Raw genomic sequence first — 23,293 nt, 5'->3', positions numbered from 1 at the left:
AAAAAAAAAAACAGCTCAAGGCAGGAGAAGACCCTTTATTCTCAATCCACCCTCTGCTCTCTGCAGTGGTGAATTCACAGCACAGTCCCTGACATGCACAGACACTACGTAGTGACCTGCTGAATACTGTGGGGATGAAGGTCAAGTACAGTGTATACAGAAGCAGCCACAGCTGTATTCACAATAATTTTGCAGGATTCCGCATGTGAAGGGGAGTCTCTTGGAGGAATGGAGGCAAAGGAATGGCTCTTGCTTGAGGCTTGAGTGTATAAGTACTGTAAGACAGGAACTGTGCCAGGTGGTATAAGTAATAAAGTAGTGACTGACCATCCCAGCAGATTGCCAGTGGGCTTGGTCCTTCAGGTGCCTGAACTATCCCCTTTGACCATCACATCCATTCTACATGCTTTTGCTCTCTCTTTTTATCATTGTCTTAGTTAATACTGAGTGTCAACTTGACTGGATTGAAGGCTGCAAAGTATTGATGCTGGGTGTGTCTGTGAGGGTGATGCCAAAGGAGATTATTTGTGCCAGTGGGCTGGGAAAGGCAGGCCCACTTTTAATCTGGATGGGCACCATCTAATCAGCTGCCAGCGTGGCTAGAATATAAAGCAGGCAGAAAAAAAAGTGAAAATACTCGACTGGCTTAGCCTCCCAGCCTACAGTTTTCTCCCATGCTGGATGCTTCCTGCCCTCGAGCACCAAACTCCAAGTTCTTCATTTTTGGAAACTGGACTGGCTCCCTTGCTCCTCACCTTGCAGATAGCCTATTGAGGGACCTTGTGATAACAGGATTTATAGATAGCCTATTAGTTCTGTCCCTCTAGAGAACCCTGACTAGTATGATCATCAAATAAACTCTAATTTTTAAAATCATGAGTGGCTGTATTATCCTCTCTTTACAGATTGGGAAATTGAGGCACAAAGGTTTAAAATATTGACGAAGTTCCTGTAAGTACACAACAGAGGTGGCCTGGATGAAATATAAACACTTGTGATTTATTACAGGCTTAGGCTATCCCAGTGGTGCTAAACATTGAAAATGTATTATCTCATATGACCTCAAAATTTCAGGAGGTAGGTTTTTATTCCTTCCATATCATAGGCAAAACAACAACAGAAACTTCACCAAGGTTTAGGTTAGGAAACTATCCAAGTAATATTTAAGCCTTTCTGCCTCTTGGACCTTTGCTCTGCATCACTATATGAAGCAATTTGCTTGATTATTTGCAAAGAATTTAACCAAGTAAGAACATTCCTGCCCGAAACCTGCCCTCTAGGTGACCAAAATGAGCAGAGTGAGAAATGGTCAGCACAGTTGTTTTGGCCAGCTTAGTAATTATATAGTAACAAAAGCAGATTCAATCAATTGCTTAGCAATTAGCCATTATAAGAAGACGGGAAAGAAATCAATTGGCTGTTTGGTTGAGCAGGAAGTATTTTAAATGTCACCACAGTGAGAGAAATATTTGATGATTTGTCTTCATAATGGTTAACTAATTGCAATCTTCACATTTTACTGCCTTGGAAAAATAACTCAATTCAAGAGACAGAGTATTAACACTTGGGGCTATTTCTCCTTTGTCTTCGTTAGCATCAAAGGGTGACATGTAAATTGATCAGTCTCTATAATTTAAGAAGACCCCCTCCTAATGAACAGCATCTTTGAGGGCAGAGTCAGTGTGTTCTTCATCATTTTGCCAACTGTATGTATGAACAGTATGGAGACATAGGGCAGGTGCTCAAGACATGATAGCATTTGAAAATAAATGACAATTGGAAAAAATACTGGAGTCTGTCCCTATTGCTGCATTCCCTTTAAGTGAAACTCTAGTGCTGTAAATGCGATTTGACTTTGGTAGAACTATGGTGCAGGATGGTAGCTATAGATTTGTTTACCCAGCAGGCTTTGCAACCCTTTCTTACATCAACCCACTGATCTGACCCATGATAATCAGCTGTGCCACATTCGTGGTGTCATGACATTCCTCCTCTTCCACCCATAATGAGATGTGCTTCTAGGCCAGCTGAACCCATTCATTTGGCCTCAGAGATGGCTTCAGCAATGGGCATTTGCCCAAAGTTGTACCAAACGTAATGCTCCTTGGAGTGTTCTTGTTAGATCTGTGTATTAGTCCATTCTCGTGCTGCAAATAAAGACATACCCAAGACTGAGTAATTTATGAAGTAAAGAGATTTAATTACTCATAGTTCTACGTGGCAGGGGAGGCCTCACAATCATGGTGGAAGGTGAATGAGGAGCAAAGTCACGTCTTAAACGGTGGCAGGCAGAAGAACTTGTGCAGGGAAACTCCCATTTATAAAACCAACAGATCTCGTGAGAATCTTAAACGGTGGCAGGCGGAAGAACTTGTGCAGGGAAACTCCCATTTATAAAACCAACAGATCTCGTGAGAATTATTCAGTATCACAAGAACAGTATGGAGAAAACCTGCCCCCACGATTCAATTACCTCCCACTGGGTCCCTCCCTTGACATGTGGGGATTATGGGAACTATAGTTCAAGGTGAGATTTGGGTGGGGACACAGCCAAACCACATCAAGCTCATAGGGAAGATTCCTCTTGCCTTTAATATTCACAGTGCTAGAAGGATGCAGCTTGGCACCAGCCTCTTTGACCAAGTGTCTGTGGCAGGAGAGGATCAGCCTACCATGCAAAAGGAGAGTACAAAGTACAATGGTGTGAGTCCTGGATCCAGCTGTTCTAAAGCCAGATGCACCCTTGGAGTTCCTGACTGTGGGGGTCAATAAATACCCTTTAGCCTCACCCATTTGAATGTGCATCTGTCACATACAACCTCTGTGTTCTGACTAACACAGTACCACTTTACAGCGACTGCAGTTATTTTTTGCCTCAGTTTGTTAATATTGGGGGCAGTCAGAAAAAAAAAGAACTAGAGGTTGAGAACAGCATGAGGAGGTAGTCTGCAGAGGAGTTCAAGCTTTGAAATAAATCTGCAGCAAGTCCCAGGGAGACTGGGGGCAAAGTAATCCTGATCAAAAGGAGCAGTTCTGCATGATGGGCTGGAGGCTGGGGCTTGCAGCTGAGGGTCTGGAATGATGGAAAAACACAGGAGGCAGGAATCCACAGAGCTCTAGGCAGAAAGGGGCCCTAAATTAGGATGACAGCCACACACAGAAAAAAGTGACCGCTTTTGCATTATCTACCACAAAGCAATAAATGAATTTACTTTATTGAAACAGGGGATTGAGTGCCTTTCCAAAGATTCTATTAAACGTAGCTAATAAATGTGGAAAATGCTCCATGCCCGTATTACTAATGTGGGATGAGTAGATGTCAATGAACTTCTATGACTGCGATCCTAGTGTCACAGCCAAAGTTAAAAATCGAGTCTTCCTGAACGTTCTCAGTCCAAACGCGCCTCTTCCCAGCCCTATATCTTGGTCACTGATGTGAAAACCCACCCTGACTACAGGAGACAGAAAAGAAGGCAAGGCGACAAGCAGCTAAAGAAGGTACAGTAAACTGTAATAATTGCTTATAAAATTTTATGGTTGGTCATTAATCCTAACCACCTCAATTTCTGAAAAGAAAGATTCATAGTCTTTTTAAATAGACGAAATTTGAGTTTATGGGAAACTTAATAATATTCATGCTGATACAATAAGAAATTCCAAGAGTCTTAAATTTCCTGCAGACTTTGAAGGGGAGGCAGCCTGTTATAGGGAAAGGACAGGTTTGGGAGTCAGGACCATGGCTAGAGCCTGGCACAGGGCTTTAAGCAAATCCCTGAATCTCTCTGAGCTTCAGTTTCCAGCTCCGGCAGATGGGGAGTGATGCTGGCTTCTTTAGGAAACCACCAAGTGGACTCAAAAAGAATACGTTAAAGTTCGGAGAGGTGCAGAGGCTGGTTTGCAGGCAGCTGCACCCAATAAGACAGAGCTGAAATCCTCACCCCCTCAAATCTTTTCAAATTATATCCAGAATATGGCCACAACCATGCCCCTCCCCTTCTCCCACCACTGTTCTGGGCCAAGCCCCTATCACTTCTAGAACCTGAGTGATTGCAGCTGTTCCCACCCTTGCCCCCAACCACAGTTTATTCTATTTTCCATCCATCAGCCAGAGCCATCCAATTGAGACGTAAACCAGATCACATCTGTCTGCACCAAAGCCCTTCAGTGGCTTTCCCACTCAATTAGAATAAACGCCAAAGTCCTCATGATGGGGTCCAGGGCCTTCTGTGATCTGGTCAAACCTTTTCTCCTATCTAACATCCCCTTGCTCCCTTTGTTTTCAGCCGCACCAGCCTTCCTATTGGTCCCAGAACATTCTGGACACAGTACTGCCCCCAGCTTCTGCACTCACAGTTCTTTTATCTAGAATGCTCAGCCCCCAGAGAGATATATCCCTGCACTCATTCCATTTCATCACTTCTCACTGAGGGCCTCCCTACTGAAAACTGCAAGCCACTCCCATCTCTAGCCATTGACCACCATAGCCCCTATCAGGATGTATCACAGCAACTGACACACCTTGCATTTTATTAACTTTTGATTTGTCAGGTTCCCTTCCTAGCAGGTGGACTCTTGGACAGAGCTTGGTCTGTTCTGTTCACTGCTGTGTCCACAGAATCTATAGCAGTTTTCATCATGTAGCTGTAGCTCAATGCGTTTTTGCTGAATGGAGAAATTAGTCATTTCTCTCTCCGAGTCAATCCAGAGCTGTGGGTTGCAAACAGCTTCTCCAACAAAAAACACCCCTGCTGGGGATTTCCCCTGCCAGTCTACATCCTAAAGGCCCTGAGGCTGCAGGCCAAGCTATAACCAAGCAGCAGAACAAGGCAGTAGAATCAGAGATACTGGTTCTGAATCACCCTTTGCCTCAAGTCATGGCTTCATCACGGATGAAGGGAAAGATAAAACCTAAGTCAACTGATATTTGAGGGGATTCAATGAGCAATATAAAAAGTCCAGATTCATGAAGGTGCTGTAATAATGCAAACGTCCTTCTTCCTTTAAGTGGTTGTTGTAAGGATTAAATTAAATTTTGTATGGGGCCAGGCGTGGTGGTTTACGCCTGCAATTCCAGACTCCAGGAGGCCGAGGTGGGTGGATCACTTGAGGCCAGGAGTTCAAGACCAGCTTGGCCAACATGGTAAAGCCCCATCTATACTAAAAATATGAAAATTAGCCGGGTGTGGTGGTGGACACCTGTAATCTCAGCTACTCAGGAGGCTGAGTTGGGAGGATCACTTTGAATCTGGGAGGTGGAGGTTGCAGTGAGCTGAGATCATACCATAGCACTCTAGCCTGGGAGACAGAGTGAGACTGTCTCAAAAAATAATAATTACAATAATAAAAAAATAAATTTTATTCATAAAAAAGGTTATAATTTTCATTAAAATATCTCCATCTCCCCATTTGCCCTTTACCACCTTCACAAGGGATCACAACAGCCTGCTTTGATAGGGCACCACTTCTTCTTCAGCTCCTTCTCCCTATCAAAACTCTTCTTCCACAGGAGAAGGAGTTGACTTGTCTCAAGAAGAGCTTGACTTCTCTCATTCTTTTCAAGTCAAGCTTTTGATTTTCCTCAGTGACAGCGAGCTCATCCGATATAATAATGCAACATTAGCACTGAGAAATTTAACTTTTTGTTACTCCTTAACCCAGTGGTTATCAATACTCATGATATACTACAGACTTGAGCAGAGATGGGGTGGATAAAACACAAAATACAACAAATACAAACATAAAGCAAATAACAAAAACAAAAATGAAACAATGACAATGGCAAAAATAGCATGACAACAAAAAGCAAAACAAGAGAAGTCAAATGGCTAAGGTGTCTTTAGGCCAGGCATGGTGGCTCATGCCTGTAATCCCAGTACTTTGGCAGGCCAAGGTGGGGTATCATAAGGCCAAGGGATTCAGACCATCATGGCCGACAGGGCAAAACCCCATGTTGTTTAGTAGACAACATGGAGTCTACTAAGCAACATGGGGTTTTGCCATGTTGGCATCTACTAAATAGACAAAAATTAGCTGGGTGTGGTGGTGCAAACCTGTAGTCCCATCTACTAGGGAGGTTGAGGCAGGAGAATCACTTGAACCTGGGAGGCAGAGATTGCAGTGAGGTGAGATCATGCCACTGCACTTGAGACTGGTGACACAGCAAGACTCCATCTCAAAAAAAAAAAGTCATTAAAAATAATACAATCTTAAAAGAGCAAATTTAATGACTAAATGCTATTTTATTAGGAAAATATCTGCTCTAAGGTACAATTTCTTTTCTTCCACTAGACAATACAGGAATGAAAAGGGGATGATAATTGATTTTCAGATATATTCCATGGATAAGACATAGAGGTTCTTGGGAAGTATATAAACAGGAGATGGGCAGGGAATCAGTGAAAAATGTTTTGAATACATAAATCTATCCATCAGTGACAGGAGAATCAGCAGTTGTGAGTTGTCACCTCCTATGATTCTGTTCCTGCTAATTAATCCAAACAACAGTGCCTGCTTATTTTATAGATTATTCCTGTTCTCATATGATAACTGGCAGAACATTTCCAGAAATAAACTGGACGAACATGTAAGTAGTAGAAATAGATTAAACATTTTCAGGAACATGGGTGGGAGTGTATTGCATTGAGGAAAATTCCTTAGATGAAGTGATACTGTTCAAGTATGAAAAATCATAACTTACCATGGTGAGAAATTACCTGCACTGCTTAAAATTCTCAGAGAAAATATGGTGTTTAGCATCAAATGTGACAAACTGATTTTGAACTCTTTCATTTTAATTCATCTCAATTTTTTGAAAAGATCTGTTTGTGTACATGGTTGACAATTTTTACAGCAACACAGAAGCTTATTGAGAAATTACTATGTGGGAGAAATTATAAGGTGCAATAGGTTAGGTGCTTTACATTTGCTCCTTTTATCCTCAGAGCAAAAAAACTTTTGAGTTATTACTTTTATATTTTCACATCAGAAATTTTGATATGCTCAAAGCCTCATAGCTTATATAAAAAAAAATGGGGTATGAATGTAAACCAGTAAAGAGCACACACTTGGAAGCCAGGCTGGCTGGATGCAAATCTCAGCTCTGCCACAACCAGCTATAGGATCCGTAGGGTTCTGTATCTCTCTCTCTTTATATATAAAATAGGGATAGTGGTAGTATCTGCCTTATAAGGTTGGTTGGAAGATCTTAAATATATAGATAGATAGGGAGGGTATGGTGGCTCCGGCCTGTAATCCCAGCACTTTGGGAAGCTGAGGCAGGCAGATCATGAGGTCAGGGGATCGAGAGCATCCTGGCCAAACAAGGTGAAACCCTGTCTCTACTAAAAACACAAAAAAATTAGCTGGACATGGTGGTACATGCCTGTAATTTCAGCTACTCTGGAGGCTGTGTGTGTGTGTGTGTGTGTGTGTGTGTGTGTGTGTGCTGTGTAGAGAGAAAGAGAGAGAGATAAGTAGATTAGAAAGAGGGGGCAAATGTATATATACCCACACACCTCACATGTACACTTTTAAGTGTGTATTAAAAATCAAAAAGAAAAAGAAAAAAATCAGCTACTATTTACACACATACCCTCACACACATAGGGCTTAGACATCACCAACACTAAATGAGCTAATGCATATATAATGTGGAACAGGAACTGCTACAAAAGTATCAGGTAGTATTACTGTCCTCATCAACACCCACCCTGGCCATCTGGCCTCACATCTTTTTTTTTTTTTTTTTTTTTTTTTTTTTTTTTTTTTTTTTTTTTTTTTTTTTTTTTTATGAGACGGAGTCTCACTCTGTCACCCAAGCTGGAGTGCAATGACACCATCTCGGCTCACTGCAATCTTCATCTCCGCGGTTCAACCGATTCTCCTGCCTCAGCCTCCTGAGTAGCTGGGACCACAGGTGGGTTCCACCACACCCAGCTAATTTTTGCATTTTTAGTAGAGATAGGGTTTCACCATGTTGGCCACGCTGGTCTTGAAATCCTGGCCTCAGTTGATCCACCTGCCTCAGCCTCCCAAAGTGCTGGGATTACAGGTGTGAGCCACTGCGCCCACTCCTGGCTTCACATCTACATCAAGCCTTGGTATCTGTAAAATAGCTCCTCTCTGGTGGTCCCAAGGTTCTGCTTCCCTCTCATGGAGTCCTTTTGGTTCAGGAATGTTACGGGGAGCACAATCCCATTGAAAGAAAAGCGTCGACAGAGCTTTACTTTTTAGATTTAATGTCAAAGGCCAATGATTGGTTTCAAAAGGTGAAAAATAAAAGCACCATAGATAAATCTTGGCTCTCATGAGCCTCCAGGTGGGGAAATTTACTACAAAATATATTCAAGCCAGAATCGGAAACAGCTACTCATTTTTCTGACTATTTTTTTTACTGAGGGGTGTGTGTGTGTGTGTGTGTGTGTGTGTGTGTGTGTGTGTGTGTAACCTCTAGAAGCTACATACAAGATGGCTGATCAATGGCAACATTACCTGAATCTCAGTCTCCCCCTCTACAATGAGTGTCATAACTTAGATGTTGATGTTCAAGTTGAGAAATAGGGGTGCCTTAGAGACTTCTTGCTCTGGAGTTTTGGGATTGGGGTGATGATGAAAACATTCTTTCTCCCTTACTTCCAGTCAAAAGCAATTCACCTAATGTCTGCTTTACTCAATGAATTTTTGAATTACATTTTATTTGAAGGACACATTTTGAACATCAAAAAACTTTTGCCAACCACTGTCTTGGATCCGTTTCAGCTCTGATGTGCTGACGTCTGAGACTAGAGCACCAGTTACTTTTCAAGCCTTCCATATAAAGCCCTCGCCTGAGCAGCAATGGCAGGTGCGGCCCCATCAGGGAGGGTCACTGGGTCCACAGCAAAATGGAAGCCAAACTAAACACACACTGACTTTGAAAAGAAACACAAGAACTTTCCCATATTAAGATTCTAAATGATGCTTTCTAAAAATGTCTGAAGAAAAATTGAGTTTAATTCCACCAGTTGAGGCTATGATGATATTATGGGCTTTTTCTACAGGACTTGGTATGTACCCAATTCCTATGTGTAGCATATAACTCACAGATTTAATTATAGATCTTCTTCACTCCCTAGTTCCCTAGGAAACAAATCCATGGCTTCATGTCTTGTGCATGGAAGGTCACAGCAAGAAGATAAATATTTTCTGCATTTTGAAACTTTATCTAGAGGTCACAGGTCTGCAAGTCAGCAGACGAGAGCTCTTCAGCCAACAGCCAAAAGCTGCTTTGTTTGACTAATATCAGTGATACTTAAAACCTTTTGTGTTTATCTCAAATAAAGCACTTCCCACTTAAATGGCTAAAAATTTTCACTATCTCTTTTCCTTTTTTTCAGATTGAAATACAAATAAAATAAATAGTTCCTTTAAATGTTTCTGAGTTAAGATAAAGGCTGTTTATAACAATAAAAAGAACGGACGTTATCCGAAAAATCCAAACTAATTTTAATCAGGGGGACATTGCACATCAAAGTTCTTTTTTTTTTAACTGTAAATCAAGCAGAAAACTGCCACAACTGGAGAGTTACACTGAACATCTGAAACAAGACGGACAACTAAAAGCAGAAAATTCAGGAACGGAAAAATGCAAATGCCTTTAAATATGTGATAAAAAGAATCACAAAGTAAAGACACATTCTTCCTTGTGACGTGGGAAATCAGTCTCATTTCACTTTACAATTTTGTGTATTTATTACTCTCTGAAATTGGTTTTTGCTCATTCCCATTAGCATCACTTTCTTAGTCCTAAGTGAGGATTAAATGGGAAAATACAAGTAAAGTACTTTGTAAACCCAAAAGAGCTATACAAATGTTAGCTATCACAATAAGTGTTTAGAGGATAAATTCTTAAACACATTCCTTTTGATCACAGTGTGGCATGACTAACAGAGAGTTTCAAGTGTCCGCAGACTTTAAAGGACAAAGCTTAGAGACCGGTAGCAGTTATAAACTTCACCTTTCACGTGGAGATCATAAAGTAAACACATGTGACCATTCAACAAAACTCACAGAAATGTCCCAGAGGGGTTCAAAAGATGAGTTATTTTCCCCAGCAGAGTACAGCAAACCCATGGTGGACAGAAGACCAAGGGGTGGGAACCTGGGATTATGACTCTTCCAGCTTCTCCTGCAGCCTCAACAATACACAGTTTAAAGTTTTAGTTGGAGACAAGAGCCATTAGAGGATGCTTTCTTTGTCAGTGTAGCAAAAGATCCAGATGAGGAGAGAAACTAGAAAGTGATATAAGGCCTGACTAGCAGGAGGCAGGAAGGATTAGTTAATCATCATTTCCTTTCAAAAAGCATCAGGCAAAAGTACTTTTGCTCTGTTTAAGGGCCTCCACAAAATAATAGTTAGGATGTAGCTAGCATTTGTTTAGCAATTACTGAGTACCAGACAATATGCGCTTTTCCTATGTTCCCACGTAGTCTCACGACAGCACTGTGACCCTGGTAGGGCACATTTGGAGGGAAATGCAGCTCCTGTTTGCAGCTCATGCACAGAAGAGATGGTCTCTAAGTCAGAGTCTCTGTGCCCAACATCTATGCTCCAAATCATCACCTAGTTAGAAGGACGGTTCTGACCATTCTGCAATCAACATCTCCATGGGAAATCTATGCAAATTGTGGTTCCTCTCTTTCCAGAAAAATACACACACACACACACACACACAATTTGCCTATGATTTCAGGTGTTCAGAGACTTCCTCAAGTCCACCCAGGGACCAAGGGTGAACATTCCAGGTTAAGAAGCTCTGTCCCACAGGCCTTCCTGGCTCCAAGTCATCCACTCTTCTTCCCCTCTTTACAGCATGGGGCTCAACCCAACCTTCCTAAGTTTCTCCTATTTTGAACTCACAAAATCAGCCAGGCATATAATTCTAGCTCAGGTATATTTTAATGATGACATAACTGAGGTATTTTTGCTTTATTAAATAAAAACGAAATATCAAGTACTACAGCCCAAGATGTGGTCAGAGAAACCTTCCAAACTTGATGGGACTTCTGGTATTAACCACAGTAGTGGTTCCTTCATGGGACACCTGGGTACCTAGGCTACAGCCACCCAGAGCTTGTTAGCAAGGAGGTCCACTGGACCCCTCTGCAGACTTACTGAATTCAAATGTAAAGGTGGGGATGGGAATTCACTTGATTCTGTGAACAAATTCCCCTTGTCAAATTGGGACACGTTGCAATTAAACACCTGTCTTGGACTGAGAAGAAATTAAGTCTCCTAATCCCAAATTATTTGCCTGATTCCTCATTTCTTGGCTGCAGAGCCTTCAATAGATGTGATGATTTCTGACTCTCTGTCTACACATTTCTATCTCAAATACTCGATAGTGTGATCAAAATTCAGTCAATAGAACAATTTATTTAAACACATCATTGTGTTGAGAAAATGGATTTGAAATACCCAGTGCTAGTGGGAAATAAAATGTTTGTGATTTATTCCTTTAAACCAATAATGTCCCCAAATAGGATGCTCATTAAATTGCTAAAATTGTAATGCATGAATTTAAATCTGCTTAAATCGAATGCCTTCATTCGAGAGAAGTTCGCTTTTAATAGGATTGTGTGTTTTCTGTAACAAAAAAAAACACATTTTGTTGTAAATTGGGGATTAAAATAAACAAACCAACAAATGACTAGAGCATCACGGATTAAGCAGCCTTTGTTTGTTTGCTTTAAAGAACATTACCTAGAGTGATCATTTTTCTAGAATTAAAATTGGCATGCATAGTCTAATAATTATGTATGTGAAAAGAGGGCATGGTTTTGGGGGTCTGCATAGTTTCAAGATAATAGGGCTGCTGGGATCTTATGTGTTTTCACACAGAATATGCAAAGCACACACTTCAAACATATGGCTTCTTTAGGTTATAACTGGAGAAAACTTAAATGATGGGACACGTCTTTGCAGATCTGATGTCATTTCAGTTAGCACCATTCATGTAGCTACCACCAAATGGTGAATCCTAGGTTAAAAGTCTCATGTTCTAAGCCATTGAAGTTGGTTCTATTCCTTGGTGCTGTTTTTGTAAAAACATAGATTATAATAATCCATATTAGGATTGTTCCTGGGAAGCTTGTTTGTTCCTAACCTTATATTTAAGAAGAAAAGGATATGAAAGAAAATGCATTCATTGTCTGATCTTATTTTTCAATTTGTATTTATTTCCTCCAAAGACTACAATAGCAAAAATAAAGTTACCTCAACACCATTGCAATTCTCTTAAAATATGTTGATTGATTTAGTGCTATGTGATGGAGAATGTTTTCCTGTTTTAAAAAAACTTACTTCTAAAAGACAATGAACCTAATGAAATTTAAAAACAGAATAAGTCAGTAGGCTCCAAAGTCACTTTGTTTTCTAAGTAAAACAAAGTTTACTTTTAAGGGAGAGAAATCATACTATAAAAGCTACAAACAGTGGCCTACAGAAAATATATGAATTAAAATCAAATGCTCAAAGCAGCCACTGAAAGTAAGTTATTTTCCAATCATTTTCTGTTCATTAGCACTTGTAAATTTAAAAAAAAAAAAAAACTTAGCTGGGTTTGGTGGCTCACAACTGTAATTCTAGCACTTTAGGAGGCTGAGGTGGGTGGATCACTTGAGGTCAGGAGTTTGAGACCAGCCTGGCCAAGACGGTGAAACACCATTTCCACTAAAAATACAAAAATTAGGAGGGTGTGGTGGTGGGTGCCTGTAATCCCAGCTACTTGGGAGGCTGAAGCAGGAGGATTGCTTGAACCCGGGACGCAGAGATTTCAGTGAGGGGAGACCATGTAACTGCAGTCCAGCCTGGGTGAAAGAGCCAGACTGTCTCGAAAAAAAAAAAAAAAAAAAAAAGAGAGAGAGAGAGAGAGAAAAAGTAACCTATTTTGATAGGAATATATGTTGAACCAACTTCAGTCTGATGCTAAGGAATGCTTCTTTTAAGTGGAAAAAATAAGTCATTTGTATTTAATCCTAAATCTAGAGGCAATGTAGCGCTGGAGAAGACCACAATTCCAGAAATCTGGAGAGACTAATTCAAACTCTGGTTCTGTGACTTCAGGCAGGTTACTTAACACCTCTCTAGGGAGGTTCCCTTTTCTTGTTAGTAAAATCTGGTCGTGTTAGCATTTGCCTAATAGGGTTGAGAGATTTAGGGAGATAATAGCTTGCAGTGCTTAGGACACTGCCTGGAACACAGAGAGTTCTGCGGTCTTATGGGAAATGTTGATTTCACATCAATGGGACTACATATCCCAAAGGCTTTCCTGTATTTCTTGGAATCCAATAACTCCTTACTAAGGCAGTTTTCCAAGGAAGGGGATTGAAAGTCCCACCACATCACCACTACATTTGCTCTGATGTGAGACTCGGATTCCATGACCGCTAATAGGGTGGCACATTTGTTGAGACTTAATGCATACACGTCCTATGAACAAATACTTCCGCAAAAATATACCTCCCTTTTTGACCAAGGCATGTTTTTCTTGCATAATGAGAAGCCCGAACAAACTGTTCTAGAAAATAACTGCACATCTCTATATGGCTTCCAGAAGCATCTTTAATAAGTTAGGGGAGAGTGAACCAAACACTGGGAGGATTCAAGGCCAGGCTATTTGTGCACCTTAATGAGCATTAATCAAAGGTCTTATTCCAGGGAAAAGACTGGAAGATGAAAAAATACAAAGCCAACCTGTCAAGGACTGTATGGATTCTACAGAAATAAGCTATGATTGTTAGGGTCATTAGCAGGCTTTCTGACATTCAACTATAAAACGTTATTGATGAACACAGAGTGGGAAAAATTATATACTCCATTTAAATAAAATCAACCACATAACACATATAATTCACAGAGCGATCATTTTTAAAAATAGAAAATTGAAATTCAAATCAGCATTTTAATGGCCCAGTGATCCAAATATTAAATTGATAATCAGGTCTGAGTGATTCGCATGACTAGCTGGAAATATTCTTATAATTCTATAACCATCTATGAAATGCCAGAAAATTCACATGTTCAGAAACCATGGTCCCAAGAAGAATCTTAGACTATCAGTGCCAGAGGGGACTTCAGACATGATCTAAATCAGTGGTTCTCAACTGTCAGGAGGGGGAGATTTTTCCCTGATTGGGATGTTCTTCTGGAGACATTTTTAGTTGTTGCCGCTGGGGGAGGAGTCCTGCTGGGAGCTAATGGGTAGAGCCAGAGGTGCCTTAAACATCCTTTCCTAAGCACAGGGCAGCCTCCCACAATATACTTATCTGCCCCAAATGTTTATAGTGCTGAGGCTGAAAAACCCTAATTAAGATCAACGTTTTTCACTTTACAGAACAAAGAAGCCTAAACCATGGCTTTTCACTGAACCAACAGTTGTGAATCTAAACAGGACTAGATTTCAGGGGTCCTGGTACTATTGTATTTCTATGCTAGGGTTTCTCCCAGCTCCATTATTCCTGCCTACCTACCCACTTATCCTCAATCTATCATTCAAAATTTATTAAACTCCTAGTATGTGTTTGGCACTGGGAATACATCAGTGAACAAGATAAACAGTCTTTCTCCTGTGTGTTTACAGCATGGTGGGAAAAGCAGGTATTAGGTAATAATACCACAAATAATGATCATTGTGATAAGTGCCTCATGAGAGCACACAATAGGGGAACTCAATTTGGTTTGGCATTCTTTTGTTCTCAAACCAACTCTCCTAATGCAATATTCGACCACATATCTAAATATCCCTAAAAGAGATTTTGAATAACAGGGGTGGGTCTTGACAGGCAATCCCTATGTAGAGGGGACCTTACTACGATGGTGGAGGTAACAGTCATGGTTCCCATTCACTGGGGACTCACCCTGCACCAGGCACTTTAGTAAGTGCTCTTCTTATATTTAATCCTCACAACAACACTAAGAAACAGGTAGTATTATCCTGATAATCTCCAATTTACAAGATCTCCATATTTTGGATGAGTAGCTTGGCTTGGGGATATGACATGGCCTATCATAGCTGAGTTAAACTTTCAGGAAAGCGATTGAAATTGACGTGCTTATTCATTGAGGGTTCCCTTTGTGCTGTAGCAGACCTGGGGATGGTGTCAGAGTATCACTGGCGATTTGGTGATTAGTCCCCACCTTTGAAGAACTAGCGAGGGAAGGAAAGGTCGTTTGAAGGAAGCAGCTGAGAACAGGCAATGACTTATGGACAATGTTATCAACTGCCATATTTAAGATAAAACAAAGTGGCAAAGATCTGAGTATTTGAGGCTCAGAGGTATGTTCTTAGAACTGCTGTCTAAAATGTTAGCCACTAGCCACATGTGGCTATTACTATTAAATAAGATTAACAATCCCAGTTATTCGGTCACACCAGCCACAGCTCAAGTACTCAGCAGCCAGATGTGGTTAGTGCTTATCATACTGGATGTACAGATGTAGAACATTTTCATAATCACAGCAAGTTCTAGTGGACAGCAGTGCCTCATGGTAGCATCCAGTGGTAAGAAACTCTCTAGTTGCCATTCCTAGGGTGACGTCATCCCACTCATAGTTTGGGACCTCAGGCCAACTCTGGCTCAGGCTGATGTTGGAGGAAGGGAGCTAAGGGCTTGCTCAGACTTAAGATCCATGCACAACAGAGCTACAATCCAGGACTCAGACAACTTTGGAATGAGAAGCGTTCTTACGGATTAAACCTCTGCCTTCATTTCATCAAGCAATTAAGGACTTACATCCCAAACTCTCTCCTGCTTCACCATGGTAAGACATGCCTGCTTACCCTTCACCTTCCACCATGATCATCAGTTTCCTGAGGCCTCCCCAGCCATGTGGAACTGTGAGTCAATTAAACCTTATTTCTTTATATATTGCCTAGTCTCAGGTATGTCTTCATAGAAGTATGAAGACAGACTAACACACATGGCTCATGAACTAAAGTTTTCATTTTATTTTAATTAATTTAATGGCAAATTTAAGTAACCAGAGGTGACTAGTGGCTACCTTACTGGACAGTGCAGGTCTGGAACCTGAATTGAGCTTCTGCATACAAGCATGAAGGGTCCTCTTTATGGTCAGGAAGTATAAAGTTTATTCTGGCTCAGAAATATTCTGAATCACGAGGGGTCACTTGCTTCTGTCTTGCTTTAATCCATACAGCTCTGAGTAACTTTGAAACATTGGTCAAGATAACTTGAATATATTGGAAAGACAAGTGAATCTTTTAAAAAGGAAAAAAAAAGATAGTGCCAAGTAAGAAGATGGGATTTATGAACATCTTTGAGTGGAGTTATTACATGCAGCCTTAATGGGAAGGGATGGATTGTAAAGTGAGACTGATGATAGAATTCGGGATTCAAGACATGTTAAGTGATGTGACAGAGCCTGAACTGACCTCATCCTCTTCAGAACACATTTATTCCTAAACTTGATAAACCATCAACTCTCCTGAAACAGAAAAGTAGCAGAGAGATTTCACAGGACAGACTTCATGCTGACCAACCTCAACGCATCAGATTTGGGTTTTCTGTGCATCTGTCCCCATAAGTCCCTCGCCTTTCCCTCAGGTGAAAACTGGAGGAGTGTTGTTATTGTCTGGGCAGACCTCTACGTGCTGGTGTGATGACGGCTTTGGAATAACCAGGGATGTGCCTGTTCTGTTCCCTGGGTCTGGGATGGTATGCTCTAAGTCATAAGAGACAGGAAGCAGAGTCTCTCAGGAACCGCAGTGTGGCAGAATGCAGGACAACAAGACGGATGTTAGGAAGGTAACAGGGAAGGAAAAAAGGGCACAACCTCAGTTCTGTTTTCTAAAGAAAGAGGCCCAGCAGGTAGGGAGAGTCAGGGATTTGGCTGTGTACTCCATAGTTTTCAAAGCCTTTTTAGTATAGTTTGCCAAATTTCACAGTTAAAAATACAGAATTTCCCAGTAAAGTTAGAATTTCAGATAAACAAAAACAAATTCTTTTTTTTTTTTGAGACAAAATTTTGCTCTTATTGCCCAGGCTGGAGTGCAATGGCGTGATCTCGGCTCACCACAACCTGGGTTTAAGTGATTCTCCTGCCTCAGCCTTCACAGTAGCTGGGATTACAGGCATGCACCACCACACCTGGCTAATTTTGTATTTTTAATAGAGATGGGGTTTCTCCATGTTGGTCAGGCTGATCTTGAACTCCTGACCTCAGGTGATCCGCCCACCTCGGCCTCCCAAAGTGCTGGGACTACAGGGATGAGCCACCACGCCCGGCCGAATTCTGGCCTCATTCTTTAGTAATTAGTATGGCCAGTGCAATAGTTGGGATGTACTTATTCTAAAATACTACACATTGTTTATCTGAAATTTCAAATTAATGGAGTCTTGTATTTTAGCTGGTAACTCTATTCATGAAACACCAGTCCCAAGAGATCTTGCCTTAATAAAAAGAGATGCACGGTTAACTATACACTGGAAATGCCACTTACTTTATCACCCTCTCAGAGATTCCCCAAGATAATAGCATATTTAAAAGCTCTGACGTCCAGGCATGGTGGCTCATGCCTGTAATCCCAGCACTTTGGGAGGCCAAGGTGGGCAGGTCACCTGAGGTCAGGAGCTCAAGACTAGCCTGGCCAACATGATGAAACCCCATCTCTACTAAGAAATACAAAAAATTAGCTGGATGTGATGTTGGGCACCTGTAATCCAAGCTACTTGGGAGGCTCAGGCAGGAGAGTCACTTGAAACCGTGAGGCAGAGGTTGCAGTGTGCTGAGAACGAAACCATTGCACTCCAGCCTGGGCAACAAGAGTAAAACTGTCTCAAAAAGAAAAAAAATCCCAACTCTGATAAGTTCCATAGCAAATATTCCCATTCCTCTTTAACACGATACTTTTTAAACTTGAAAACACAGAGCCCAGCAATAAAGTAGTTTAAATGTCGGCCCCAGGGTCAGACTGCCTGAGTTCAAACACTGGATTCACAAGCAGGAGACAGTATGAGCAGGAAGAAGTTATAACCAGAGATTCTGGCTGGGCATGTGTAAGTGGCAGAGTCATGGCACCAGTCTCACAGCCTTAATGTGAGAATTACATGAATCAATATAAGCCTGTCACAGGGTAACTGCTTTGTGAACATTAGTTTTAATAGTCACATCAGTGCCAAGTACCTTTCCCAGCAAGGTCTAATAACATCCAAGCAAAACAATGCATGCAAATTGGGACATGTTAACTGTAGACTAAGGTGGGGTGTAAACTGTAGACTAAGGTGGCTCTGTTTAGCATCAAATAAATCCCTTTGACTTCAGCTCATTATACTTGATGAAATGAGACTTTTTAGTGCAGTAGAAGGTTCAGTAGATCAAATCCTCTGATGGAATTATGCTCCACTCTGAAGGAAGCTATTTAGCCTTCTTTATTTTATTTTTTTGTTTGTTTTTTGCTTTTATCTACTATTTTGTTTGTGAGGGCTGTTATAACACAATACTGTTATACACAATACTGTAGATTGGGTGGCTTAAGCAACAGAAATTGATTGTCTCACAGTGCAGAGCCTGGAAATCTGAGATCAAGGTACTTCTGAGGTCTGTGAAGAGGAATCTGTTCCAGGCCTGTCTTCTAGCTTCTCATGGTTTTTTGTTGCTGTATTTTTGTTTTTGTTTTTGGATTTTTTGCATTGTATGGCAATTTTGGGCTTGTATATGCATCATTCTAATTTCTGCTGTTATTTTCGTTTTTTACTTTTTTTTTTCTGTTTTGAAATAGAGTCTCTCTCTGTCACCTAGGCTGAACTGGAATGGTGTGATCTCAGCTCACTGCAATCTCCACCTCTGGGATTCAAGCAATTCTTGTGCATCAGCCTCCTAAGTAGCTGGAATTACAGTTGTGCACTGCCACACCTGCTAAATTTTTCACATTTTTAGTAGAGTCAGGGTTTCCCCATGTTGCCCAGGCTGGTCTTGAACGCCTGACCTCAACTGGTCTGTCTGCCTCAGCCTCCCAAAGTGCTGGGATTACAGGCGTCAGCCACCGCACCCAGCCATCTGCCTTTATTTTCATGTCGTGTTCTTTCTGTGTGTGAGTCTATCTCCACATTTTTCTTTTTTATAGGCAAAGACATAATTTACTAGGGTCCACCCAAATGACCTCAGTTTAACATGATTACCCCTGTAAACATTCTATTTCCAAGTAAGGTCACACACTGAGTTACTGAGCATTACGACTTCACCGTATGAATTTTTGTAGAGCATGATTCAACCATTACAGCTACCCCTGAGAATGGGCTAATGTGTACCACCTATCTCACCATGCAGGATTACAATAAGGCTTAAATAAGAGAGTGTGGAGGGGCAGCTTTTGACAAAGCTGACAGCATTATAAAATGGCAAGATAGACATTAAATTTCATAAGTTGATCTGCACTGGAAGTGGTATTCAAACCTTTGCAAGAAAGACGCTAGGAAACTGTTAATCTTCCTACAATTCTGCCTGAAAACATATAGCTAGGGACTCCATGCTTCAGAAAGACAAAAAGGTTCTGGGGAAATGAGAGAGGCATGCCTGCAAAAGAGCATGTGATTTGCAGTGTCACTAAATCCCCTGATGGCATATAGGAAATTGGAGACAAAAACAAGGAAATGGAGATAGAGACACAGATATCTCAAAATTTACTGTGCACTTATATCAGCCGTTGTCCTAGACACAGAACTTGCCAAATGTTAATCTAGAACACAAAGATTATTTATGGGCAGTCCCTTTTAATAGAATGAGTAACCTAATTAGAAAAGCTTCTGATACAGTTTGGATCTGTGTCCCCACCCAAATCTCATGCTCAGTTGTAATCCCCCATGCTCGAGGTGGGGCCTGGTGGGAGGTGATTGGATCATGGAGGTGAATCCTTCATGAACAGTTTAGCACCATCCCTGTGGTGCTGTTCTCACGAAAGAACTTCTCACAAGATTTGGTTGTTTTAAGTGTATAAGCCCCACTCTCTTGCCCTGTTCCTATCATGCAAGACATGCCTGCTTCCCCCTTGCCTTTCACTATGATTATAAGTTTCCTGTGGCCTCTCCAGAAGCAGAAGCCACCATACTTCCTGTACAGCCTGCAGAACCGTGAGCCGATTAAACCTCTTTTCTTTGTCAATTACCCACTCTCAGGTATTTCTTTATAGCAATGTGAAAGGCCGAATAGAGCTTTCCTAGAAAAACGGAGGCGGGACAAGTAAAAAGGCTGATGGGGAAGTTGAGTGGAGGAGAAGGGGATAGCAAAACGTTGTCAATTTTGTCACTTTCATTGATGCTGGATCTGTTCTCTTCATTTTTGGAAAACTAGTTAGAAGGGTCACTGATGTTGAAAAGTTTGGTCCAATCAGGACATGGGCACAGGCCTACAACTCCCATACCTCTCACGCACAATGTTACCAGGTAACATAATAAACTCTTGGACTTTCCATTTTACTCCATCAATAACTTTTAAAATTTAGATATATTTTAAGGATGGGTGCTTAGAAATACTTGTTTAAAGGGAATCTGTTCAGGATCGTCCAAAGCAGAATCTCTTGTTCCTCACTACAGTATCGTTGAAGAATTGTATTCAAAATTCCCACAATTTTAAGTACTGAGACTGACAGACAGCTAACAGGAAAATCTCAAAGGCTGAACTATCAAGTGGAATTGGGAGAAAAATGGAATTGGTGAGTTTCTCATGCTTTGCCTCATGAAACAGAGTAGTATCTTGACTGGAAAACTGGAAAATGCTCTTCTGTGGTCATCTTCCAGTTTGGAAACCCCATGTCTCTATCAGTCAAGCAAACACTCCTAAACATCCTGATCTCTCATCACCCCTGATTTCCTACTTCCAGGGTGTGACGGTAGCTTTGAGAAAACAAGTAGGTTGTGAAGGGTGGGAGTCAGAAAAAATGATCATGGTTTTTCTTTCTAGAGGAAAAATCAAAGCAAAAGTAATTAAGGCAGTTTTGAAATCTGTGTGTATTTTAGAAGGGTTTATTGTCATATGTTAAGACATATAAAACTACGAGTGTTGGAACAGTGTGGCATTTTTGCAAAATTTAATATATGAGATGGTCCCAAAGTAAACTGTTGTATGTATTAGAGCTTAAAGTCACATGAAGGCTATGTGACAAAACCAGAAAAAGAATGGGTATTTAAAATAAAATAACATTTGAAAGGAAAATTGATTTGCAGAGTAAAAACTCAAAACAAGACTTTACATTAAGCCATACATCAAAAGTAAGTTCTAGATGGACTAAAGAATCAAATGTGAAAATGAAGCCATAAAAAGTTAGAAAAATATATGCATTCATGTAGCTTGGATTTTGGAACAGGCCAAGATTGTTCATTGTAAAAATCAGAAAATAAGCCCTAAGGAAAAAATGGTATTGTGTTTGACTAAAGATTTAAAAATTCCGTATTTCAAAACATCAAATCAAATTAACTCAAACAACAGGCTGGCATAAAAGAAAGGCAACAAACATATGACAGGCAAGAGATTAATATCCACAATAAGTAGTGAGCGTTTAGGAATCAACAGGGAAGCCATTAAAAAACAGATGGAAAAAGGAAGAGAATATGAACAGGCAGTTGCTTCAAAAGTCATGGAGAAAGAAAAAAATACCTCACCACTGTTTTATAAATGGCAAAAAAAAAGAAAAAAAAGAGGCCACAGTACCTTATCATTTTCATCAATCAAAGTGACACATTTAAGAAACCTTAGCACTTAATGCTGGCAAGCGTAAGTAAGGTAAACAGGGACTGTAATATGTCATAGGTGGAAATAACGTTTAGTGTTATTTCTTTGCAAAACATTTTGATAATTACATTTTAATTGTCAAAGGAATTTACTTTTTCAAAACAGATATCAACTTCTAAGCATTGAGGCTAAGAAATTAGATCACTGTGGACAGACATCTGTGTATCTGAATGGTCATGACAGAACTGTTTAACTGATGACTGGTGGGAAACGGAATAATCAAAACTAGTGGCAAGTTTCAATGAACTGAGACTCCATGAGATGTTTTCTTAAGTGGATATTAAATACCACGGTTTGGAAGAACTTTATGAAGGGAACATTCCCAAAAAATAAAGCATAATTTTAAAAGCAGAACACAATTTGAACATAGAGTCTAATCTTACATATGAATATAGGAATGAATATGTATTTAATTATATGAATAGAAAAACATGGGTGTAAAAACACTGAAATGTTATCAGAAGCTACCTCTGAGTGGTAAAATTACAAGTTCTTTTCTTAATTTATTTATTTTAGCAGCAACAGTGAGCATACCTTTATAATCAGAATAAGTTAATTTGAAAATAAAATACTGGAGTCAGCATTTTGGAGGTGTTAGGTAAAGTTGACTGTCATTTTGTATCCATTCATGAAGTGGCTACTATTAGTATTTGGGCTAAGGGAGGGCAGAGGCATTTGGCAAACTGCTTCTGCTGGAAAGAAGCCTATTGTCATATATATATATTTATATTTATATATTTTTTAAATGGATGGCACTGTCCATTGAATGGTACCCAATACCCAGCTGAGCTATTTGGGGTTTTCTGCTTTATTTTTAAAATCAGCACCACATTTACTTATTTGTAAAATAAATAAATAAACAACACTAAAAGAAATAAATAATATAAGTTTTGTTTTAGATTCAGGAGTACATGCGCGGGTTTGCTATCTAGGTATACCGTGTGACGCTAAGGTTTGAGTGAGATTGGTCCTGTCACCCAGACAGCACAGTATCGAGTACACTTTCCCACCCTTGGACTCCTCTTTCCCTCCCTACTCTAGTGGTCCCAGTGTCTACTGTTGCCATCTTTATGTCCACAAGCAGCCACTGTTTAGTTCCCACTTACAAGTGAGAACATGTGGTACAGTATTTGGTTTTCTATTCCTCCATTAATTCACTTAGGATAATAGCCTCTAGCTGCATCCATGTTGCTGCAAATCCTGTGACTTTATTTTTTATGGCTGCATGGTATTTCATGGTACATACACTACATTTTTTTATCCATTCCACCCATTGATGTGTACCTAGGTTGATTCCATGTCTTTGCTATTGGGTCTAGTTGAGATGAGCTATTTGAAAATGGGAACCCGCAGCAGGGAGAATTTTCAAAACAGGACAATTTTTTTAAAAAATGTAGCTAAGCTGGGCATGGTGTTGTGTGCCTGTAGTCCCAGCTACTCAGGAGGCTGAGGCAGGAGAATCTTTGAACCCAGAAGGCGGAGGCTGCAGTGAGCTGAGATAACGCCACTGCA

At 40.5% G+C, this 23,293-nt stretch overlaps 1 protein-coding gene across 3 annotated transcripts in view; it reads right to left on the bottom strand.

Moving 5' to 3' along the window:
• CDH13 (cadherin 13) overlaps positions 1-23,293 on the bottom strand; it is a 1,196,315-nt gene that overhangs the window by 626,487 nt on the left and 546,535 nt on the right. Inside the window, exon 5 of one of the 3 annotated variants that reach the window (XM_037743903.1) lies at positions 11,394-11,623. The exons of the other annotated variants lie outside the window; for them this stretch is intronic. Within the exon in view, the coding sequence (XP_037599831.1) occupies positions 11,558-11,623 (66 nt within the window). The 3' untranslated portion in view covers positions 11,394-11,557. Of the gene's footprint in view, positions 1-11,393; positions 11,624-23,293 lie in introns of those variants that run through there. 3 annotated transcript variants of the gene reach the window in all.

Source organism: Cebus imitator, unplaced genomic scaffold (assembly GCF_001604975.1).
Source record: "Cebus imitator isolate Cc_AM_T3 unplaced genomic scaffold, Cebus_imitator-1.0 Scaffold159, whole genome shotgun sequence".
Classification (NCBI taxonomy): Eukaryota; Metazoa; Chordata; class Mammalia; order Primates; family Cebidae; genus Cebus; species Cebus imitator.
The sequence above is the reverse complement of the archived record's forward strand: the minus strand, read 5'-3'. Positions and strand labels throughout refer to the sequence as shown.